Source organism: Panthera uncia, chromosome F1, assembly GCF_023721935.1.
Source record: "Panthera uncia isolate 11264 chromosome F1, Puncia_PCG_1.0, whole genome shotgun sequence".
NCBI classification, from domain to species: domain Eukaryota; kingdom Metazoa; phylum Chordata; class Mammalia; order Carnivora; family Felidae; genus Panthera; species Panthera uncia.
This window is the reverse complement of record NC_064813.1, coordinates 10502288-10519915: the sequence shown is the minus strand read 5'-3', so window position 1 is coordinate 10519915 and position 17628 is coordinate 10502288. Positions and strand designations below refer to the sequence as shown.

The 17628-nt window shown below is 60.1% G+C and overlaps 1 protein-coding gene across 1 annotated transcript in view; it reads left to right on the top strand.

Annotated features, from left to right (window-relative positions):
- GPR161 (G protein-coupled receptor 161) overlaps positions 1–15864 on the top strand; it is a 48624-nt gene extending 32760 nt beyond the window's left edge. Inside the window, exons 4-7 of the mRNA XM_049635153.1 lie at positions 5327–6051; positions 10844–10948; positions 13268–13387; positions 15240–15864. Coding sequence (XP_049491110.1) covers positions 5327–6051; positions 10844–10948; positions 13268–13387; positions 15240–15505 — 1216 coding nt within the window. The 3' untranslated portion in view covers positions 15506–15864. The remainder of the gene's footprint in view (positions 1–5326; positions 6052–10843; positions 10949–13267; positions 13388–15239) is intronic.
- Positions 15865–17628: the final 1764 nt, after the last annotated feature.

The window sequence follows — 17628 nt, the reverse complement described above, 5'->3', positions numbered from 1 at the left end:
TGCTGGGCGGGGCCTCAAGCGGGGAGGAGGAGCCCAGGGCTGTGCGGGGGGTGGGGGGGGGGGGGGGGGGGTGTGGGCATGCATCCTAGGTGGCTGGAGATCGTCTCCGGCTGTTAGTGGTGGCTGGAAAAACGGTGACACACACGGGTCACATTTACCCGCTGGAGCTTTGATCCACGCGGCCTGACTCCACACCACCCCGTGACAGAGCTGGTCCAGAAGGGACCTGTGCCTCCCCTCAGTGACCGTTACCTCCCCACCACGAGGTGCAGCCAGGCAGGGTCTTGGCCGGTTCTGGTGATTACAGCGTACCGACCCCTGTCATCGTGTTTTCAAGTAACTTGGTGGCAGATGCAATTTACTTTTTATTATTGGTCGTTTATTATTGGTCATGTGGCGTAAAGATACAAATTGACTGGGCCAGTTTACGTGATCTGGCCCTTCTAAGTGACATAATATACTCCTTCTGCCTGCTTCATTTTAGTACATTAATTTTACTCTATCTTGCTAATTTTGGAGGTCACATATTTGTCCCAGTCTATTGGAAACCTAGAGATGCAACTCTGTGTGTGTGTGTGTGTGAGAAAGAGAGAGAGAGAGAGGTGGAGGGGGAGGGAGGGAGGATGAGGGAGAGAGAAAAAACAGCAGTAGGACAGGAGGGAAGAAGAACAGGACAGGACTAGAGGAGAGAGCCGGAAACGTCTCTAAGAAAGTGGAAGGGGGTGGGGGGGCGCCTGGGTGGTTCAGTCAGTTAAGCGTCCGACTTCGGCTCAGGTCATGATCCCGTGGCTTGTGAGTTCGAGCCCCGCGTCGGGCTCTGTGCTGACAGCTCGGAGTCTGGATCCCGCTTCAGATTCTGTGTCTCCCTCTCTCTCTGCCCCTCCCCCACTTGTGCTCTGTCTCTCTCTGTCTCTCAAAAATGAATAAATGTTTAAAAAAAAAAAAAAAAAAGGAAAGTGGAAGCGGAGAACCCGCCGGGGCAGGTGTCATGACCTCCACTGAAAGGGGTTGCTGCTAATACACAGTCCTCCCAGCAAATCCTTGCAACTGGGGGCTGGCTCCCGTTCTGCAGGTGGGCAGAATGAGGCTTTGTGAACCTGCCCCAGCTCACGTGGCTGGTAGGCAGCTCGTCGGGTTCCGAGGAGGCGGAGGCGGGACTCAGAGCAGACTGCAGAGGGAGCCACCCATCAAGTCCAGCAAGTTTGACCCAGGGTTTCTCAAGCTGGCACTGCTGACGTTCTGGGTTGGGTCACACTTTGTGGGGACGGGGGGCCGCCCTGGGCAGCACCCCTGGCCTCTGCTCACTAGATGCCGGTGGCTCCTCCGCAGTTGTCACCACCCAGAATGTCTCCAGACATTGCCACGCGTCCCCGGGGGGACACGTCGTCCCCACCGAGAACCCCAGCTAGAGAACTCCGCAAACTAAGTTGGCAGATGAGCCAAAGGAGAACAGACCGCGTAAGAAGAATGGCTGACTGGAGAGAGATTCGGTGGGAATGTCGGTGTCCGAAACCGGCCACGTGGGGAACGTCATGTGACCCGGGGAGAACTGTACCCCGAGTGAGGGTGTGACGTGGTCGCTTAACCCGGCAGCTCGTCGGGTTTTCGCGGCACGTGCGGGTGGACGCGGCCCCGCCTCCGAAAACGGGGTTCGGTGAGGGAAAGCGGCTGGCTCTGGGGGGTGGGTGGTTACGGTGCAGGGTCACCAGTGCCACCGGGAGAGCGTCCGTCCGTGGTAGCGCACTGTCCCCGAGGTGGCTGGAGTCGGCCTCCGCTCCGTCCTGTTTGCGGTGGAGGCGTCTTAGCGACACGGACCGACGTCGCTATCTCAGGGGCCGGTCTTGCAGCAGGACAGCTAAGCTTCGGAGCCCCTGTGTGCGTAATGACTTTTTGGTTACACGAGACGTCGTGGGAGGCTCTTCTGGGACCTGGGGTCGTGCTTGGGCTCGTGCCTGAAAATGAGCTGCTGGGGAAAAGACAGAGCTTCAGAAGCCAGTTAGGAGCACGGAAGGCAAAAGAAGCCTCTCTGTTCGGTCCTCTAATGACGTGCAGGGACACAGGAAGCTGCTGTCGTGCTGTATTTTCCTTTGAACCTGCAGCAGGCCTCAATGAGGCTAAGTTTAAAACATGAGGTTTCAGATCTACAAAATCCGTGTCTTCCCTTGGGCAGATGGGGGATGTTCTGTATCTTGATAGAGCCGTAGATTTGTGCGTTTCATCGTATATAAGTTTTACAAAAAATGAAATAAATGGAGGGTAACTGGGCAGCACCCTGGCCCTGGCGGCCTCTCTGACTCTGGGAGACTGACCCCTTGGGAGCCGGCCTCCGGCCCCCAGCACCCTGGTGGGACTCGGGGTTCAGCTGGGAGACGTTATGGTCACGTCCCACGGGAATTGCTCGTGGCCGGGACCTTAGCGGGTGAAACAAATACCATTTATTATAGAAAAGGAGGAGTCTTGCCATAAAATAATAATAATACCTGGATGTTGAGGATAGCCAGAAGGATTATGTGTGGAGGACCGCTTATTAATTGTAATTATTTTTACGACCGCCAGAACAGGGCTGGTCAAAGGAGCCGGGGGCAGTTAACATTCCCTGGCTCGGCTTTGCTGTGCTGCTGCCCCTGGGGTGTCTTGAGGTCAGAGAGCCTGCACACGGTTTAAAAGGGCAGAGAAAAATAGAAATCTCTGCCTTGTTTCTTTTTAAGAGTGAAGGAAACCTCCTAGGCAGCCTTCAATCCCACCCTAGCAGACCCCCTCACGTTGCGTTGGCTGGGATGGTGCCACACAGGTCAGTGTCTCGGCCATGACTTGGCAAGAGGTAGGAGACCACCAGAATGGCCCGATTCATCTCTCGGGACTCAGAAGGGCCCAGTGTCCCCGTTCAGTCATAGCAGTTGGGAGCAGCACGAACGATCTGGGTTCCCGTTTTCAGGAAGGAAGGGGGAAAGGTCGGTGGACAGGCAGAGACCAAGCTCTGCCCCTGCCACGTGAAGAGGAGGCATGATGCAGGCCTTTCCCTCAGTCTGGCCCCTGAGTTCTTGGGGCCAGGGCTTCTGTGGTTCCCACGTTACAGATGAAGGCCACCCAAGGTCACACAGCTTGTAGACGGGAGAGCTGCCCTCTGGACCCAGGGATCGCAGCTCCAAAGGCATGCTTCTTTCCCTGGGCTGCTCGGACTTTGCAAGATGCAAACCCAGGTACCAGCATAAGACACTGATTGTTTCATCCCAGGCCACGTGCAATGATAGATAGCCGTGACCCATCCCAGGGTCCCCGCGAGATCCTCTTTTCAGATCCCACACCCGGGGAGCGTGCAGCCGGACATCAGCAGCCCCTGGCTCACCTCCGGTTAGGAAGGCCCTTCAGGGGCGCCTGGCTGGCTCAGTCGGTGGAGCATGCAACTCTTGATATCAGGGTTGTGAGTTCAAGTCTCATGTTGGGTGTAGAGATTATTTAAAAATATTTTTTTTTAATTTTATTTTTTAATGTTTATTTATTTTTGAGAGAGAGAGACAGAGCATGAACGGGGCAGGGGCAGAGAGAGAGGGAGACACAGAATCTGAAGCAGGCTCCAGTCTCTGAGCTGAGAACACAGAGCCCGACACGGGGCTCGAACTCATGAACGGTGAGATCATGACCTGAGCTGACGTCGGACACCCAACCGACTTGAGTTACCCAGGTGCCCCCCAATCTTTTTTAGAGAAGCAGGGACACCTGGGTGGCTCAGTGGGTTAAGCGTCTGACTTTGGCTCAGGTCATGATCTCACGGTTCGTGGGTTCGAGCCCCGCGTCGGGCTCTGTGCTGACAGCTCGGGGCCTGGATCCTGCTTTGGATTCTGTGTCTCCCTCTCTCTCTGCCCCTCCCCTGCTCACGCTCTCTCTCTCTCTCTCTCTCTCTCTCTCTCTCAAATATAAATAAACGTTTAAAAATTTTTTTGAAAAAGGGAAAGTCTTTCACAAAGGGTGTAGATGGGGGAAGCCTTCCCTCCAAGAGGGTGGGCAAGCAGCATGTGGCAGTCAGGCCGTGGGCCCTGTCCCTGCGCTGCTGGTGCCCTGGGGTGACTCAGGACGGGAGATGTGGGATCCTTGGCCCCGTTCGTTTTCTGCCATCCTGTCTGTACCAGGTGGCATCAGCGTGGCCACCCCTGTCTTTTCCACAGGCTGCCCTCACGGGGAAACCCTAGTATTCATTAAACAGCATTTCCTTTGGGTAAAATGTCTGGGTGGGGAGGATGTGGTTTACTTTCAGCCCCATGATCTAAATCCTCCCTGGCTTTCCCCCCGGCGCCTCCGTGCGGTGCTGAGCTCCGTGCAGGTTCCCCACAGGGCAGGTGCTGGCTCACACCTCCCCGCACCCCAGAGCTGCCTTCCTCCTCAGCGACTCCTGGGCCAGTGCCTCCGATCTCTTAAGACCTGGGTGTACGAGCGTCTCCCGCAGGAAGCCTGGGCTGACCCGCCTTCTGGAACAGGTGCCCCGCCAGTGTGCAGCTGGAGCCCTCCAGGCCTCCCTCCTCCGCGCAGGGCCGAGGGATTAAAAACCACCCCTGTTGTGTGGACTCCGGGACAAGACGGTTTGCGAGGAGTCGCTGGCGTGTCACTGGGGGCTGTGGGGCCAGATCGTCTGGGTTTACGTCTTGTTTCTTCCCCTTATCTTGGGCAGGCTGCTTATTCTTCCTCTGCCTTAGTGCCCTCGTCTGGAAAATGAGGGGGATGATCACACCCACCACTTCACGCAGTCGTTGGTGAGGATTCCATTTAGCTCTTACACCCCAGACGCATGCTCTGCCCACGTGTCTGTCTCTCGCCACGTCTTCTCACTGCCTTTCCTGTACGTAGCACAGGCGTTCAGCAGGCCTTCAGTAAATGTCCATCGATTGAATGAACCCCCTAGTCTGTCAATATTATTCTGGCTTTTTCATGACCCTCTGGAAACGAATCAATGTCAGGTTGATGTCAGCGACACAGAAGTGATCTGGCTTCATGCACGATCCCTTAGGACTCCTGTAGGTGCCCCGAGAGGACCCACAGCCCCGAATATGATTGGGCTCTGGCATCGTGACTCGGAAACAGGACCGCCCGAGCCCTGGGTTCATCCTGGCCTCCAGCTCCTGGCTGATGACGGGTCCTACCAAGCGGGGTAACACGGCAGAGTCTGTGACTTGTCCGGGAAAAGTTGGGAGAAGGGACCGTCTTCGGAGCCCCGTGACTGGGTTGGATGGAGAAATTCAACAAAGCTCCCTACCTCGGAGAGCACGGGGTGCCCGTTTGGGTGCGTTTTCTCTATTTTGACTCCTCTCTCTCGCCCCCTCCGTCCTTTCCCTAGCTACTATGCTGTCCTGTACCCCATGGTGTACCCCATGAAGATCACGGGGAACCGCGCCGTGATGGCGCTTGTCTACATATGGCTTCACTCCCTCATCGGCTGCCTGCCGCCTCTCTTTGGTTGGTCGTCGGTGGAGTTTGACGAGTTCAAGTGGATGTGTGTGGCTGCGTGGCACCGGGAGCCCGGCTATACCGCCTTCTGGCAGATCTGGTGTGCCCTCTTCCCCTTTCTGGTCATGCTGGTGTGCTACGGCTTTATCTTCCGCGTGGCCAGGGTCAAGGCGCGCAAGGTGCACTGTGGCACCGTGGTCATCGTGGAGGAGGACCCCCAGAGGGATGGGAGGAAGAACTCCAGCACCTCCACCTCCTCGTCCGGCAGTAGGAGGAACGCCTTTCAGGGCGTGGTCTATTCGGCCAACCAGTGCAAAGCCCTCATCACCATCCTGGTGGTCGTCGGTGCCTTCATGGTCACCTGGGGCCCCTACATGGTTGTCATCACCTCTGAGGCCCTCTGGGGGAAGAACTACGTCTCCCCGACCCTGGAGACCTGGGCCACGTGGCTGTCCTTTACCAGCGCCATCTGCCACCCCCTGATCTATGGGCTCTGGAACAAGACGGTTCGCAAGGAGCTGCTGGGCATGTGCTTTGGGGATCGGTATTACCGGGAGCCGTTCGTGCAGCGGCAGAGGACTTCCAGGCTCTTCAGCATTTCCAACAGGATCACAGGTAACCTGGGGACTTGCGGGGAGGGGGAGGCCCACCTCGGGCGGGAGGCCCTCTGCCGTGTTGACGGGTGAGCTCTCAGACCGACGGCGGCCTCGAGGCTCCAAGCACGGTGTGCGTCGGGGGAGGAGCGTCCCGGCGCGTCCCCCGTGATTCCCAGGCGGCTTTCGGCGGGGGACACCAGAGTTCAGAAGTCCGTTTTTGGTGTCCCCAGCCACGGCACGCTGGCCTTTCTACAGACAAAAGAACCCAAGCATTGGACCGGGCTCCCCTCCGCTGTTGGCCAGTCCCTTCGTGTCGGTGTTCTGTAAAGCAGAGTCCACCTTCAGGCACCCCTGCCCCTCCTCGGCTCCTCCTCCCGGATCGCGCTCCTCCCCCCCCCCCACCGCGCTCCCCCCCCCTCCCATCGCGCTCCTCCCCCCTCCCATCGCACTCCTCCTCGGGCCTTTCATGCTGGTCAGCGGTTTCCTCCTGCCGGTGCCAGTAATTCACGTGTGTCGGTGCCAAACCCCAGCCTTCCGCCCTGCCGCCTTGAAATGGCACTGTCCCCTGTGTGTAAAGCTGCTCCATCCGGTAACTGATCTGGGAGCTAACAAGCTTCTGGAGGTGATCCTCTCACCTTTGGTGAGACCCAGAGGACTCGCTCTAGGCAGAGATAGATTTTTTTTTTTTTTAACCCTTTTTATTTGGAAATAATTGTAGACTTGAAGAGCTGGGAAGAGAGGACAGAGACTTCCCACCCACACCGCTTCTCCTGGCGTTCACATCTGGCCGAATCATAGCAGTTACCAAACCAAGATACTAACATTGGGGCAGTGCTGTTAACTATGCCCTGCTTGAGGCAGATTTCCCCCATGTCCCCAGTCAGGTCCTTTTGCTGTTCCAGGATCCGGTCCGCGATCAGGTCATGGCTCCCTTTGTCTTCTTGAAGCTTTGACGAGTCTTTGTTCTTCCCTTGTCTTCTGTGACATTGGCACCTTTTTAGAGTACTGCTAAGGGGGTTTTTAGGATGCCCTTGGTTTGTGTTCAGCTGCTGTGTTGTCAGGATTAGAATGAGGTTCTACGTCTTTGGCAGGAATGCCGGGGGAGGGGGGGGTGCTGTGGTCTTCTCCGTGATCACATCAGGGGCACGTATGTCATTATGTCTTATTATTGGTTTAGGTTGCCTTGACGTCTCGGTTGATGCCTTGGCTCGGGCTGCTATCACCAAACACCATAGACTAGGGGGCTTAAACCACAGACCTGTATTTCTCACATTTCGGGCGACTGGAAGTCTGAGATCAAGGTGCCACGTGGTTGGAGCCCGATGAGACCACTCTTCCTAGCTGTCCCCTTGCTGCGTCCTCATGTGGATATGGGGAGACGGGACAGGGCAAGCCCTGTAGTCTCTTCTTACGAGGCCCCCACCCTCATGACCTCATCTGCTCTGGATTACCTCCTGAAGGCCCTACTTCTGGATACCATCATACCGGGGTTAGGGCTTCAATGTATGAATTTTGGGGGGAACACACTGAGTCCGCACAGTTCAGGAGGCGTCTGCCAGGTTTCTCCGTCGTAAAGTCACTGTTTTTTCCACTGTAATTAAGAAATACACTGGGGGAGAGCCTTCGAGGCCCTGCAAATACCCTGTCTCTCCCTCAGCCTTCACCCACTATTTTTAGCATCCACTGGTGGATCTTGCCTCCAGCGGTTATTACCGTGTTGTTCCGATGGGGAAGTAGCCGGGTTTTTAGGGCCATGTTTGAGGGAGATTATCACCCGGATGAGCCGTTGGAAGAGAGATTTGAGGGCGCTTGGATCGACTGGAAAAAGCTAGTTCAGGTTACAGTTCTCATCTTCTTCTGGGTGACTTTGGGCAGCTCAGACCGCTCGAGAGAAAGGTTCCTGTTCGTGGAATAGAGAGGCCTTCCACCTTCCCTCCCAAGAACGAATTCCCCAGGGTTGTGCGTACTCAGCGGTAGTATTGTTGGGAGATCTTTTCCACGAGGCAGTAAGAAACCAACATCACTGATTTACTCCGTGGGCTGATGGAGTGTTATTTCTTGAGAGAGGAAGGAAGTCGGGGACTTGTTCTTCCTCTTTTTCTCCTTTTTTTTTTTTTTTTTTTTTTTTTTTTTTGTAAGTAGTCTCCATGCCCAACATGGTGCTTGAATTCATGACCCTGAGATCAAGAGAGGGAGTTTTCATTCTGAGCAGAGGAGAAGAAGAACCTTTCCGTACCCCAGTATTGTAACCACCGAAATGCCCATCGCCTGCCCCTGCAAGTCCCTGTTGCCAAGTACGACTTGTGAGCCAGGACTGCATTCACGGTCTGGCTTCATTTCTCCGAGTAACTTACTCAGATTTGGTAAAATCGCTCCTCTTTTAGGCAAAAAGCGTATGTTTTGTCCTCCATTGAAGTGAAGAGTGGGGAAAGAGAAAGAAAGAGGGAAGAGAATAGAGGAGGAGAGGGTAGCCAGCACCAAAACAAACACCGGCTTTTGGCCAGCATTTTCCATGCAGGTCGCCTGTGGTGGTGCCGGCAGAGGCCGTGGGGCCGGGAGAACGCCGGGACGCCCGCTGTGGTTTGGTGGGCAGGTCCGTGGCAGCTGGTGGCCTCCTCCTCGCTGAGGGACGAGCAGTCTTGTGGGAGGCTTTTGGGTTGCAGAGTGTGTGGGCCGATGGGCTCTGTGTACTTGGCCTTCCCCAGCTCCTGAGTGTTGGACCCGGAGCGGAACTCGGCTGCCCTTGCTCCAAGCCCCGCCCGCCCCGGAATGCCCACGCCCTTCTGGGCCGAAGAGGGAGGCCTGGCCTCCACCTCTGGGCCTCGGTCCCTCTGGCCGAGCCAGGGAGCGCGGACCCTCCTCTGACGCCCCCTGTGGGCCTGGCTTGCATCCGCCCAGACTCCTGAACCCCAATCCTCTTTCCGTCCCTGGAGCCTGCCTTCTAGGCCACCTCCCTCACCTCCGGGAGTGCTGAGCTCGGTGGTAGCAGAGGGAAAGAGGGGGGTAAGACCCCTTCCAAAGGAGCAACAGAGGTCTGGAGGATCTGTCTTGTTCCTCTCCATTTGCGGGGCCACCTGGCTGCTGCTCGCTCGCAGGCGGTCAGCCCGGCCACGGCCACGGCGGTCTGGCCCCCGTGACTCCTCACACTGCCGGAGACCAGGGCACGTTCCGGCTTTCACCACAGCCTCAGAGATGGTGTCCAAACCCCACCGCGGCCTCGGCCAGCCCACTTGGCAGTGGACTGTCCCCCACGGGCCCCTCCCCGAGCCAGGCTTCCCGCGGAGACATGGCCACATTCTGAGGCTGGGGCCCTGGACGGGACGAGCATGTCTGGGCCCTTCTCTGGTGCCTGTCTCTACAGCAGCACCCAGCAGGGCCCTCTGCACCAGTGTGGTTCCCGAGTTCGTGAAGGGGTGGTCCTGAGAGAAGCCCCCCCCCCCCCCCCCCCCCCCCCCCCGGGGGCCCCCCGCTCCCGGGGGGGGGGGGCCGGGGGACCCCCCCCCCCCCCCCCCCCCCCCCCAGTCGTGTCCTCCTTAGCTCCAGGGAAGGCAGGAAAGCGCTTTCCCCATCACCTCGCACCCTCTGAAAACTCAGGACGGAAGTAAAGATCCGAGCCGTCTCCTGTCTGTAAGGGGACCGTGGGGGTGGGTAGCGGCGGTCTCTTCGGTCTGCTAGGCCTAGTAGGTGTTCCTCGCGAGGCCAGAGGACTTTGACTTTGTGTGCTGCCTTGTTAATTGCTAAGAGCTCCTTCTGGTGACCTCCGTGGTCTCCGGAGCGTCCGGCTCTTTTGTTCCTGGAGTCCTCATTCTCCCGGTGTTCTCCGGGGACCCGCGCGGCATTCTTGGTTTTCTTAAGCTCCCAACACGGCCTCCGCTGAGATCCGTTTCTTTCCCTTCTTCCTCCGGTATTCCTTCTTCTCCTTCTCTCAAGCTGGGGCCTCTCCTGGAGTGTCCAGTGACGAGGCCCTGGGTGCGGGTGGCGGCCCCGCATCGGGAGCAGCATCAGGAGCGGGAGGCGCTCAGCCCCCCGGGGAGGGTCCTCCCTCTCCTGCTGAGCGAGCTGAGGGGCGGGGGTCCCACTGGTAACTCCGCAGCCTGGCACCGTGCTCTCGCTTTCTCCGTGATGCCTCGGCCGTGGCCGGGGTCTCCGAGCCCATCCCCGGCCGGCTCCTCTCACCGTCCTGCCGGGAGGCGCCCGGGCTGGGCGGAGCCGGAGGAGGGGACCCGCCCCTGCCCAGAGACACTTTCCCTCCGGCCCCACCTGCCGCGCGGGGGCTCCTGGCCTCCGGTTCCTCAGCTTCCGGGCCCAGTGCGAGAACCGGCCTCCCCCCAGGCCTCCCCGGCCGCTGGCCTCCGCTCCCTGGGTCGGGCCCGCGGTCCTCGTCGGCACCTTCCCGTTGGCGGGCACTCTCTCCCGCTTGGCGCTTCACGCCTCCGGAACGCAGATTCCCCTGTGCCGCTCGGACCTCAGGAGGTCGCGGCGGGCGAGTCCGCGTTGTGTGTTTAACCGGAAGATGGTCTCCCAAGACCGCTGCCTCGCGTTCTCCCTGCCACCCGCCTTGTTGGGGTGTGTCGTTGTTGGGAGAGCTTCCTCTTTGGGGGAGCCACGCCCCCGGGGCAGGAACGAGGGGCAGAGGGGGAGAGGGCGGCCAGGGGCTCCCCGTCTTGCGGTGGGTTGACGGCGCGGCTCGCGAGTGACAGAGGGGACAGGAGAGCGGGAGGGGGGGCCGGTGGGGACCGCTGGAGTGGGAGGGACGGGGGCTGCCCCGGCGGGACCTGGACCGTGCTGACGGCGCCGACTCTGCCTTCCAGACCTGGGCCTGTCCCCACACCTCACGGCGCTCATGGCGGGCGGACAGCCCCTGGGGAACAGCAGCAGCACCGGGGACACCGGCTTCAGCTGCTCCCAGGACTCAGGTAAGCCTCCCGCGCGTCCGTCACACACGCCCTGGGGCCCGCTTAGGAGCCGGCGGGAGGGACCTCCCCACGCAGGTGCCTTTCCGGTTGGGGCTTTGAGCTCGCCGGCGTCTCCGGGCCTCGGTTTCCGCCCGTATCAAACCGGGATTTCCGTTCCTCTTCCCTCCGCCACACGGGGTTGTCGTGAGATCCAAATGAAGCGAACCCCTTTGAAAAGCTGAAGTGCCGCGTGCCCGTGAGTTGTTACCCTGAGTGTGACACTCTTGGCCGTCACGGGCTCTGGGGTCCAGCTGCCTGGTGTTCAGTGTCTCATTGGCCTTTTCTGAGCTGTGCCATCTGGGGCAAGTTGCTTAATCTCTAAGCCTTGGAGCACCCCGGGTGTGAACTGGGGGTAGCTGGCCCCCATCACGGCAGCTCCCCTGAGGCCCCATCCCTGGCTCACCACCCTGGCCTGCTTTGTGCCCTGCCTTTGAGAAACTCGGTCTCTCCGAAGGGACACGTCCCCGGCACAGATGCTCCCCGTCCCCCGTGGCTGCCCCCAGGGGACCCTGCGGGCCGAGCTCCTCCTTCAGGAAGTCCGCCTAGCATGCCGCTGGGCACCTCACCAGGCCCTGGTGAGAGGCGGTGGGCAGAGGCGTCTGCTCCCCATCCTGGGGCCTGTGCCCACGGGCCGGGCCGTAAGGAGTGGGGCTGAGCTGGAACGAGGCTCAGAGGGCTGGGCAGTGGGCGGGGGGGGGGGGGGGGGGGGTTGCTCCATCCCCGCTGCCCGGATCTTGTGAAAACTCCTCTCTGCCTTGACCTGAGTCTGCCCCCGCCTGAGCCTGTGACCTCGACACTGGGGTGGGCCGTGGGCAGGGACCGAGACCAGGCCTTCTGGCGCGGACAGTTTTCCCTGCAGGCAGAATATTCCCTGAGAACGTTCTTTCACCCGTCAGCCAGTGGGTTGAACCACCGTCACACCGTCTCCTCTCACCCCGCGTCCCTCGTGTGATTTGAACGAAAGGAAGGTCTCTGGGTCACTCCCCAGGCTCTTTCCCCATTCACAGACGACCAGCAGGGATCCGGAGGCAGTGTGACATCCATTCATTCAACAAATGTTTATGTACCCAGCCCTCGCTCTGGCCAGACTCTGTACTAGGTTCCAGAGATCCAGTGGTGAGCTGTACTCATGGAACTTTCTGCGGACCTGGGAAGACGGCCCGTCATCCCACGTGCTTTCAGTAATTCTGCTATTAAAGATTATAACTGGGAGGGCAGCTTTGGAAGGGAGAATTAGAGCAGCTTCTCGGAGAGGGACATTGAACCCCGAAGAGCAAGGAGATGGCCAGGCAGAAGGCATAGGCGTCGTGGCCGGAGAAGGAGCGTGGCCTGGGCCGTCACACGGACCCGAGCGTGTGTGACTTCCAGCCCCGCAGTTTACCGGCTGTAGTCGTGCCTCCCCGATTAGCTCCTGCCGTGTGCCGAGCGCTGTGCCGCATCTTTCCACGCCTCAGCTCACGGTCCTCAGCCAATCCGTGAGGTGGACCGAACTACCATCCCCGCGTCGCAGCCTTGAGGACGCTGAGGGATTCGGCACCTGCCCGAGATCCTAGGTCCGCGTGGAGCGCGAACTGGTGCTCTGACTCCCGGGGAATGATCTTTCTGGAGGCCAGGCGGTGATGCCTCTGCGGCTTGCTCTGAACAGCAAGAGGACCCCGGGGCTGCCCTGTCTCCCTCGTTTCCCCAGCACTGAGGCCTTGAAGGATTGAAAGCTGGAGACCGGGATGGAACGAGGCTGGGGAAGGTGTCAGGCCAGGGTCCCGGCTCAGCCCAGCCCTCTCTAGTATGACCCCCTGCCTCCCTGCCTTTGTTTCCCCGCTCTTTTAGGGGGTATAGTTTTCAATTCTTTTTTGATCCTCAAAGAACTCTACCTTTTCCGGTTTGAAATGTTGATTTAGCACAACATATTTTAACAGTGACGGAAATTCAGACCGTAAGAAGGATCCTCAGAACACAGAGCTCCGAGGGCCCTGCCCTGCACTGAGCCCTGCCCCCGCCCCTCCCTCCCAGGCCCGGCCGACTTCAAGACTCTGTGTGTGTGTGTGTGTGTGTGTGTGTGTGTGTGTGTGTGTGGCAGCCCCACGGGCCGGCTGCAGACTCCCCGGGATGACACCATGCACACGGTGTCCCTCGGGCACCTGCACATGCTGTGGGGCCATGGTCGCCCCTGTTGGTGGGATTGAATACTTGGGGACGAGGAGGCGAGAGAGGTAGAGAAGGAGGCGGCGAGGAGGACCTCGCACCCCTGGTTCCGTGTGCACAATCCGCCCTTGGTTTCAGGGACAGATGTGATGCTGCTCGAGGACTACACGTCGGATGACAACCCTCCCTCCCACTGTACTTGCCCCCCCAAGAGGAGGAGCTCGGTGACATTTGAGGATGAAGTGGAACAAATGAAAGGTTGGTCCGTGGCTCACTGCTTTGGGACAGCCCGGGGCGGGGCGGGGTGGGGGGGGGGGGGGCAGCAGAGGGAAAGGATCTGGGGAAGATTCCTTGGCTCAGCCCTGCTCGCACCCCCAGCGTTCCAGGGCTCCCCGCTGTGCCGGCCACCGTGACTGCTCCCGACCCTGCCGGCCTCACTTGTCCCCGGGCCTCCCCTTGTTGGGGCATGCGGCCCCCGGGCTGGGAAGGTGGGGCTGTCAGACTCTAGGTCGATGCGCACGCGCACGCACAGCCCCCATCCTGATTCCCATCTCCTCCCTCGGGAAGCCGCCGGACCGGAGAAAACTTTCTGAGCCCTCCACAGTCTGTCCCCTTTGTGGACGCGGTGTGGGTATAAATCTGAACTTGCCCTCTCTGAGCCTCCGCTTCCTCACGGGGAAAATGGAAGCAGTGGCCCCACGAGTGCTCCCCCCTGAGCAGAGGCTGTCGCCTCGACCATCTGTCGTCCCTGGAGTCGATGAGGGCGTGTGAGCCTGTGAGGGGAGTGGGCTCCCACATTTCGTCTCCCGCGTGTCCTTGTCACCTCTGGGACGTAGGGTCTGGTTTCCCATCCGGACAAGCGTGTTAGAAGAGCGACAGGGGACCATCCAGACCGCCCACGACGTAAGACCCTGTCCTCTGGATCCCGGCACGTGAGGGCGGCCGCCAGAACCACTGGGTGGTATGTGGGAGAGTCAGGGGATCGGGACAGCGGACTGTGGCCATCGATGTGGGTCCCGTCAGAGCTTTAGGATCGTAGGGAATCCCACCTCTTCTCCTGCCCCCCTCCCTGACTCCTGCCCGACTGGGGCGGTCGCAGAGCTCAGGAGGCAGATGGGCCACTCTGCCGGCAGAGTAGACTCAGGAACAGAGGACGGCCTGCAGCCTCATGGGCTCTGTGATATATTAGCCCGGAACCAAAGCATGAAGGACTCCCCCCCCCCCCCCCCCCCCCCCCCCCCGACCGCCCAGCCCACGGGGGCCAGTCTGGCCCCTTCAGACCCACTTAGTGGGGATGGCGGTTCTGAGGGCCTGTCTGCCGGCAGGGAGGAACAGGGCCGCCCTCGGGTCGCAAGTGAGAGGGGCAGGGAGAGGCGACGTGTGCCCCCCCCCCCCCACTCTTTGCTCCATTCTTGTGTCCGGCTGCAGACTCCCTGAGACGGGGTGACGGGTGGAGTGTTCATCTCGGCGGGTGGATGTTGCCTCCTCTCCGGAAGGACGTGAGGGGTAGGAGACACGCCGTCGGGAAAGCTGGCAGTGAGGGCAGTGGTGATGAGCAGCGCTGGGCGTGACGTGGCAGACTCACCTCTCTCTGTTTTGAGCTGTCGGGGGTCCTGATCCTGGGTGGGGCGCGCGGACCTCTGTGTTCCTTCCGACCCGAAGGCTCTGGCGGGTCTGAGCCCGTGTGGCCGGGAGAGAGCCCACGCTCAGGATCGTGGAAGTTTGGAGCGTAGACGTTGTGTGGTCCTCGGGAGCTGGAACACCAGAGAACTCATTCAGAGATGGAGAATTTTGAATACCCTCACCCGGGAGTATTTATCAAGCCTTTCTTACGGGCCAGACCCGAACATCTCAGAAGGACCTGTTTACCGATCGCAGAAACCTCCTGGAGAGGAGCGCCGGGGCCTTCTCGCTACAGATGGGGAAGCGTCGGTTGGGATACTTCCAGGCGTCCCCTGCTAGTAAATGGGGAGTCGAGGATTTCGGCCCCGGGGAATCTGACCGCAAAAGCTACGCCCTCAACCCCCTCGGCGGTGAGGCGTCCGCCGGAATATTCCCGCTAGCCCTCGGTCCCAGCCCTCCGCTAACCGTGTCTCTGCTTCTCCCTCAGATGCTGCCAGGAACCCTATTTTGCACGTGAAAGCCGAAGTGCACGAGTCCCTGGACAGTTACGCAGCCAGCTTGGCCAAAGTCATCGAGGCCGAAGCCAAAATCAACCTGTTCGGGGAGGAGGCTTTGCCGGGGGTCCTGGCGGCCGCGCGGACCGTCCCGGGGGCCGGCTTCGGGGGCCGCCGAGGCAGCAGGACTCCGGCGAGTCAGAGGCTGCAGCTGCAGAGCATCGAAGAAGGGAACGTTTTGGCTGCGGAACAGAGATGAGAGCCCGGGGTGGACCGTCTGTCCCGCGGGGTCGCCCGGGGACAGAACACCTGAGGTGCGGCCAGCAGGAAACACCGAATGGCGTGTCTCGTGAGGCCGCGCGTGGGCTCCTTGGAGGTCTTGGCAATGGGACCAGCGGCGTCCGAGGCACGAAGGAAAGCGGACGGAGGTGTGGCCAGGACTTTCCGGGAGGTGGGGCGTAGAAGGGGCTAGAGACCAGGGCTGGGAAGGAAACCACCAGGTGGCTGACTCCCTCTTCCTGACCCGGGCGCCCGGCCAAGCGCTGTCGCCGGGATCTCAGGCGGTGAGCCCTTCCCAGCGCGCTTTGGGGGACAGTGCGTCCTAACCCCGCGAGATCAGCCCCTGGCGTCTGCGTGGTCGATGCGGTCGGTCCCCGTGGGATTGGGGTTCTGCACTGAATGGTCCCCAGAGGAGACCCTGGAGCAGGGCCGGTCAGATTGGAGTTCCCACACCTCCATCCCGGTCGTGACCTTGCAGTCCGCACGGAGCCACCTGCTGGTGCCAGTAGGGACGATCCACAGGCCGCTGGAAGCAGCAGGCCTGAGGCTGCTGTTGCTGAGAATGGGGGCCGTTCTGCCCGCCTCTCTATTGACTCATTCTTTCAAAAGAAGGGAAAAACCACTGTCAAAGCCACGAGGAAGGAGCAGGTGCCAGATGTTTCGTTTCCAGAATTTAAAACAAAAATGCGTTCGGTTAGGACAGGCCATGCTCCTCCCAAGCAGGAATGGGGCTGTGGTGCCCAGCACGGCGGGGACACAGAGACACCGTAGTCACACAGGACAGCCTCCTCTGACAGGCTGTGGTGGCCCCGCAACCAGTCAGAATTGCAGCTTCCAGCTGCACAGGGACAGTCCCCCCCCCCCCCCCCCCCCCCCAATGCAACGGCTGCTGGTCCCCTGGCCCCGGGGCGTGAGGCAGGATGGAGTGCAGACGTCGCTGCACCTGTGCTCCTGGCCCAGCTCCGCCGCTGCTACCATCTGGGACTTCCTGTCGCCCCTCGAAGCTGTCCATCCGGAAAGTGGGAAAAGGGGGCCAGAAGTGGGATTTTGAATGGTCTCCAAGGTCATTTCCAGCTGTGATCTTTGACGTTCTCTATCTGTAGGTTAGAGATGGGGCCTGGGGGTGGGGGGGGGGGAGTGGACCCTCCCACGGGCGCAGGCACATCTTTCCAGATGGTTTCTGATGGGTGCATGAAGCCCTGCGGGGCGGGCGCGGTGTGTGGGCTCGTCAGACCTGTTTCGAGCAGGGTCCTGAGCGACCACCCAGGTGTAGACACGGAGGAAGAGGTGGAAGGGGAGCGTCGGGAATGTGATTCGTCTGGTTAGAGCGCGCCCGCCTCCCCCTTCGATCTGGGACATTCGTTGACGTGTGGGCTTGCAGTAGTGCTGTGGTGACTTGGGAAGCTGTCGAAGCGCCTGGGTCATCAGCCAAGTGCCAGACTTTCCCTGCCCTCGCAATTCTAGGCGGGCCGCGGGGGGGCAGATTCGCGGAGATCCAGCCGCCCCAGGAAGCACAGTCCATTGTGGTGTTTTCTTCGGGGCCTAGCCAGCTCCTGGTGACGCGTCGTCCTTTGGCTGCGCGGTCCCCGGCGCGCAGGTTCCTAAAGCCCTCTCCCGAGGTGGGGGCTCGCTGCCTTCCTGGTGACCGAGCCCATCGGCAGTGCTCCGGGTCAGCAGGGTGCCGGGCACCGGCCTAGGTTCTGGATGGGGTGGGAAGGAGCAGGTGGCTTTTCCAGAGGAGTGGAGGGCACATACGCCTGTGGGATCTGCCCAGACGTGCAGGTCACACGGACTCTGCTCCCGCTACTGGGCGTCATTCCTGAATCTTAGGGCCTCTTACGTTTTCTGTGTGTCTTTTTTCCCACACTTGTCTAGTAAGGGGACCGTGTTCCCGAGAAACCGGTGTGCACGGAGATGACCTTTAATCTCTAGGCCGGAATAACCTGGGATGGCTTGCCTACGAGGCCGTTTTTGAGAGCAGCATGCCGGCTTGGAACCCAGGGGTTGAAGAGCGCTTCCCCTGGGCTGCGCTCGGCTGGGCTCGGCTGGGCTCTAAGGGAAGAGTCTCGGGACCCCAAGTCCCCGCTGGCGGATCCCAGACTG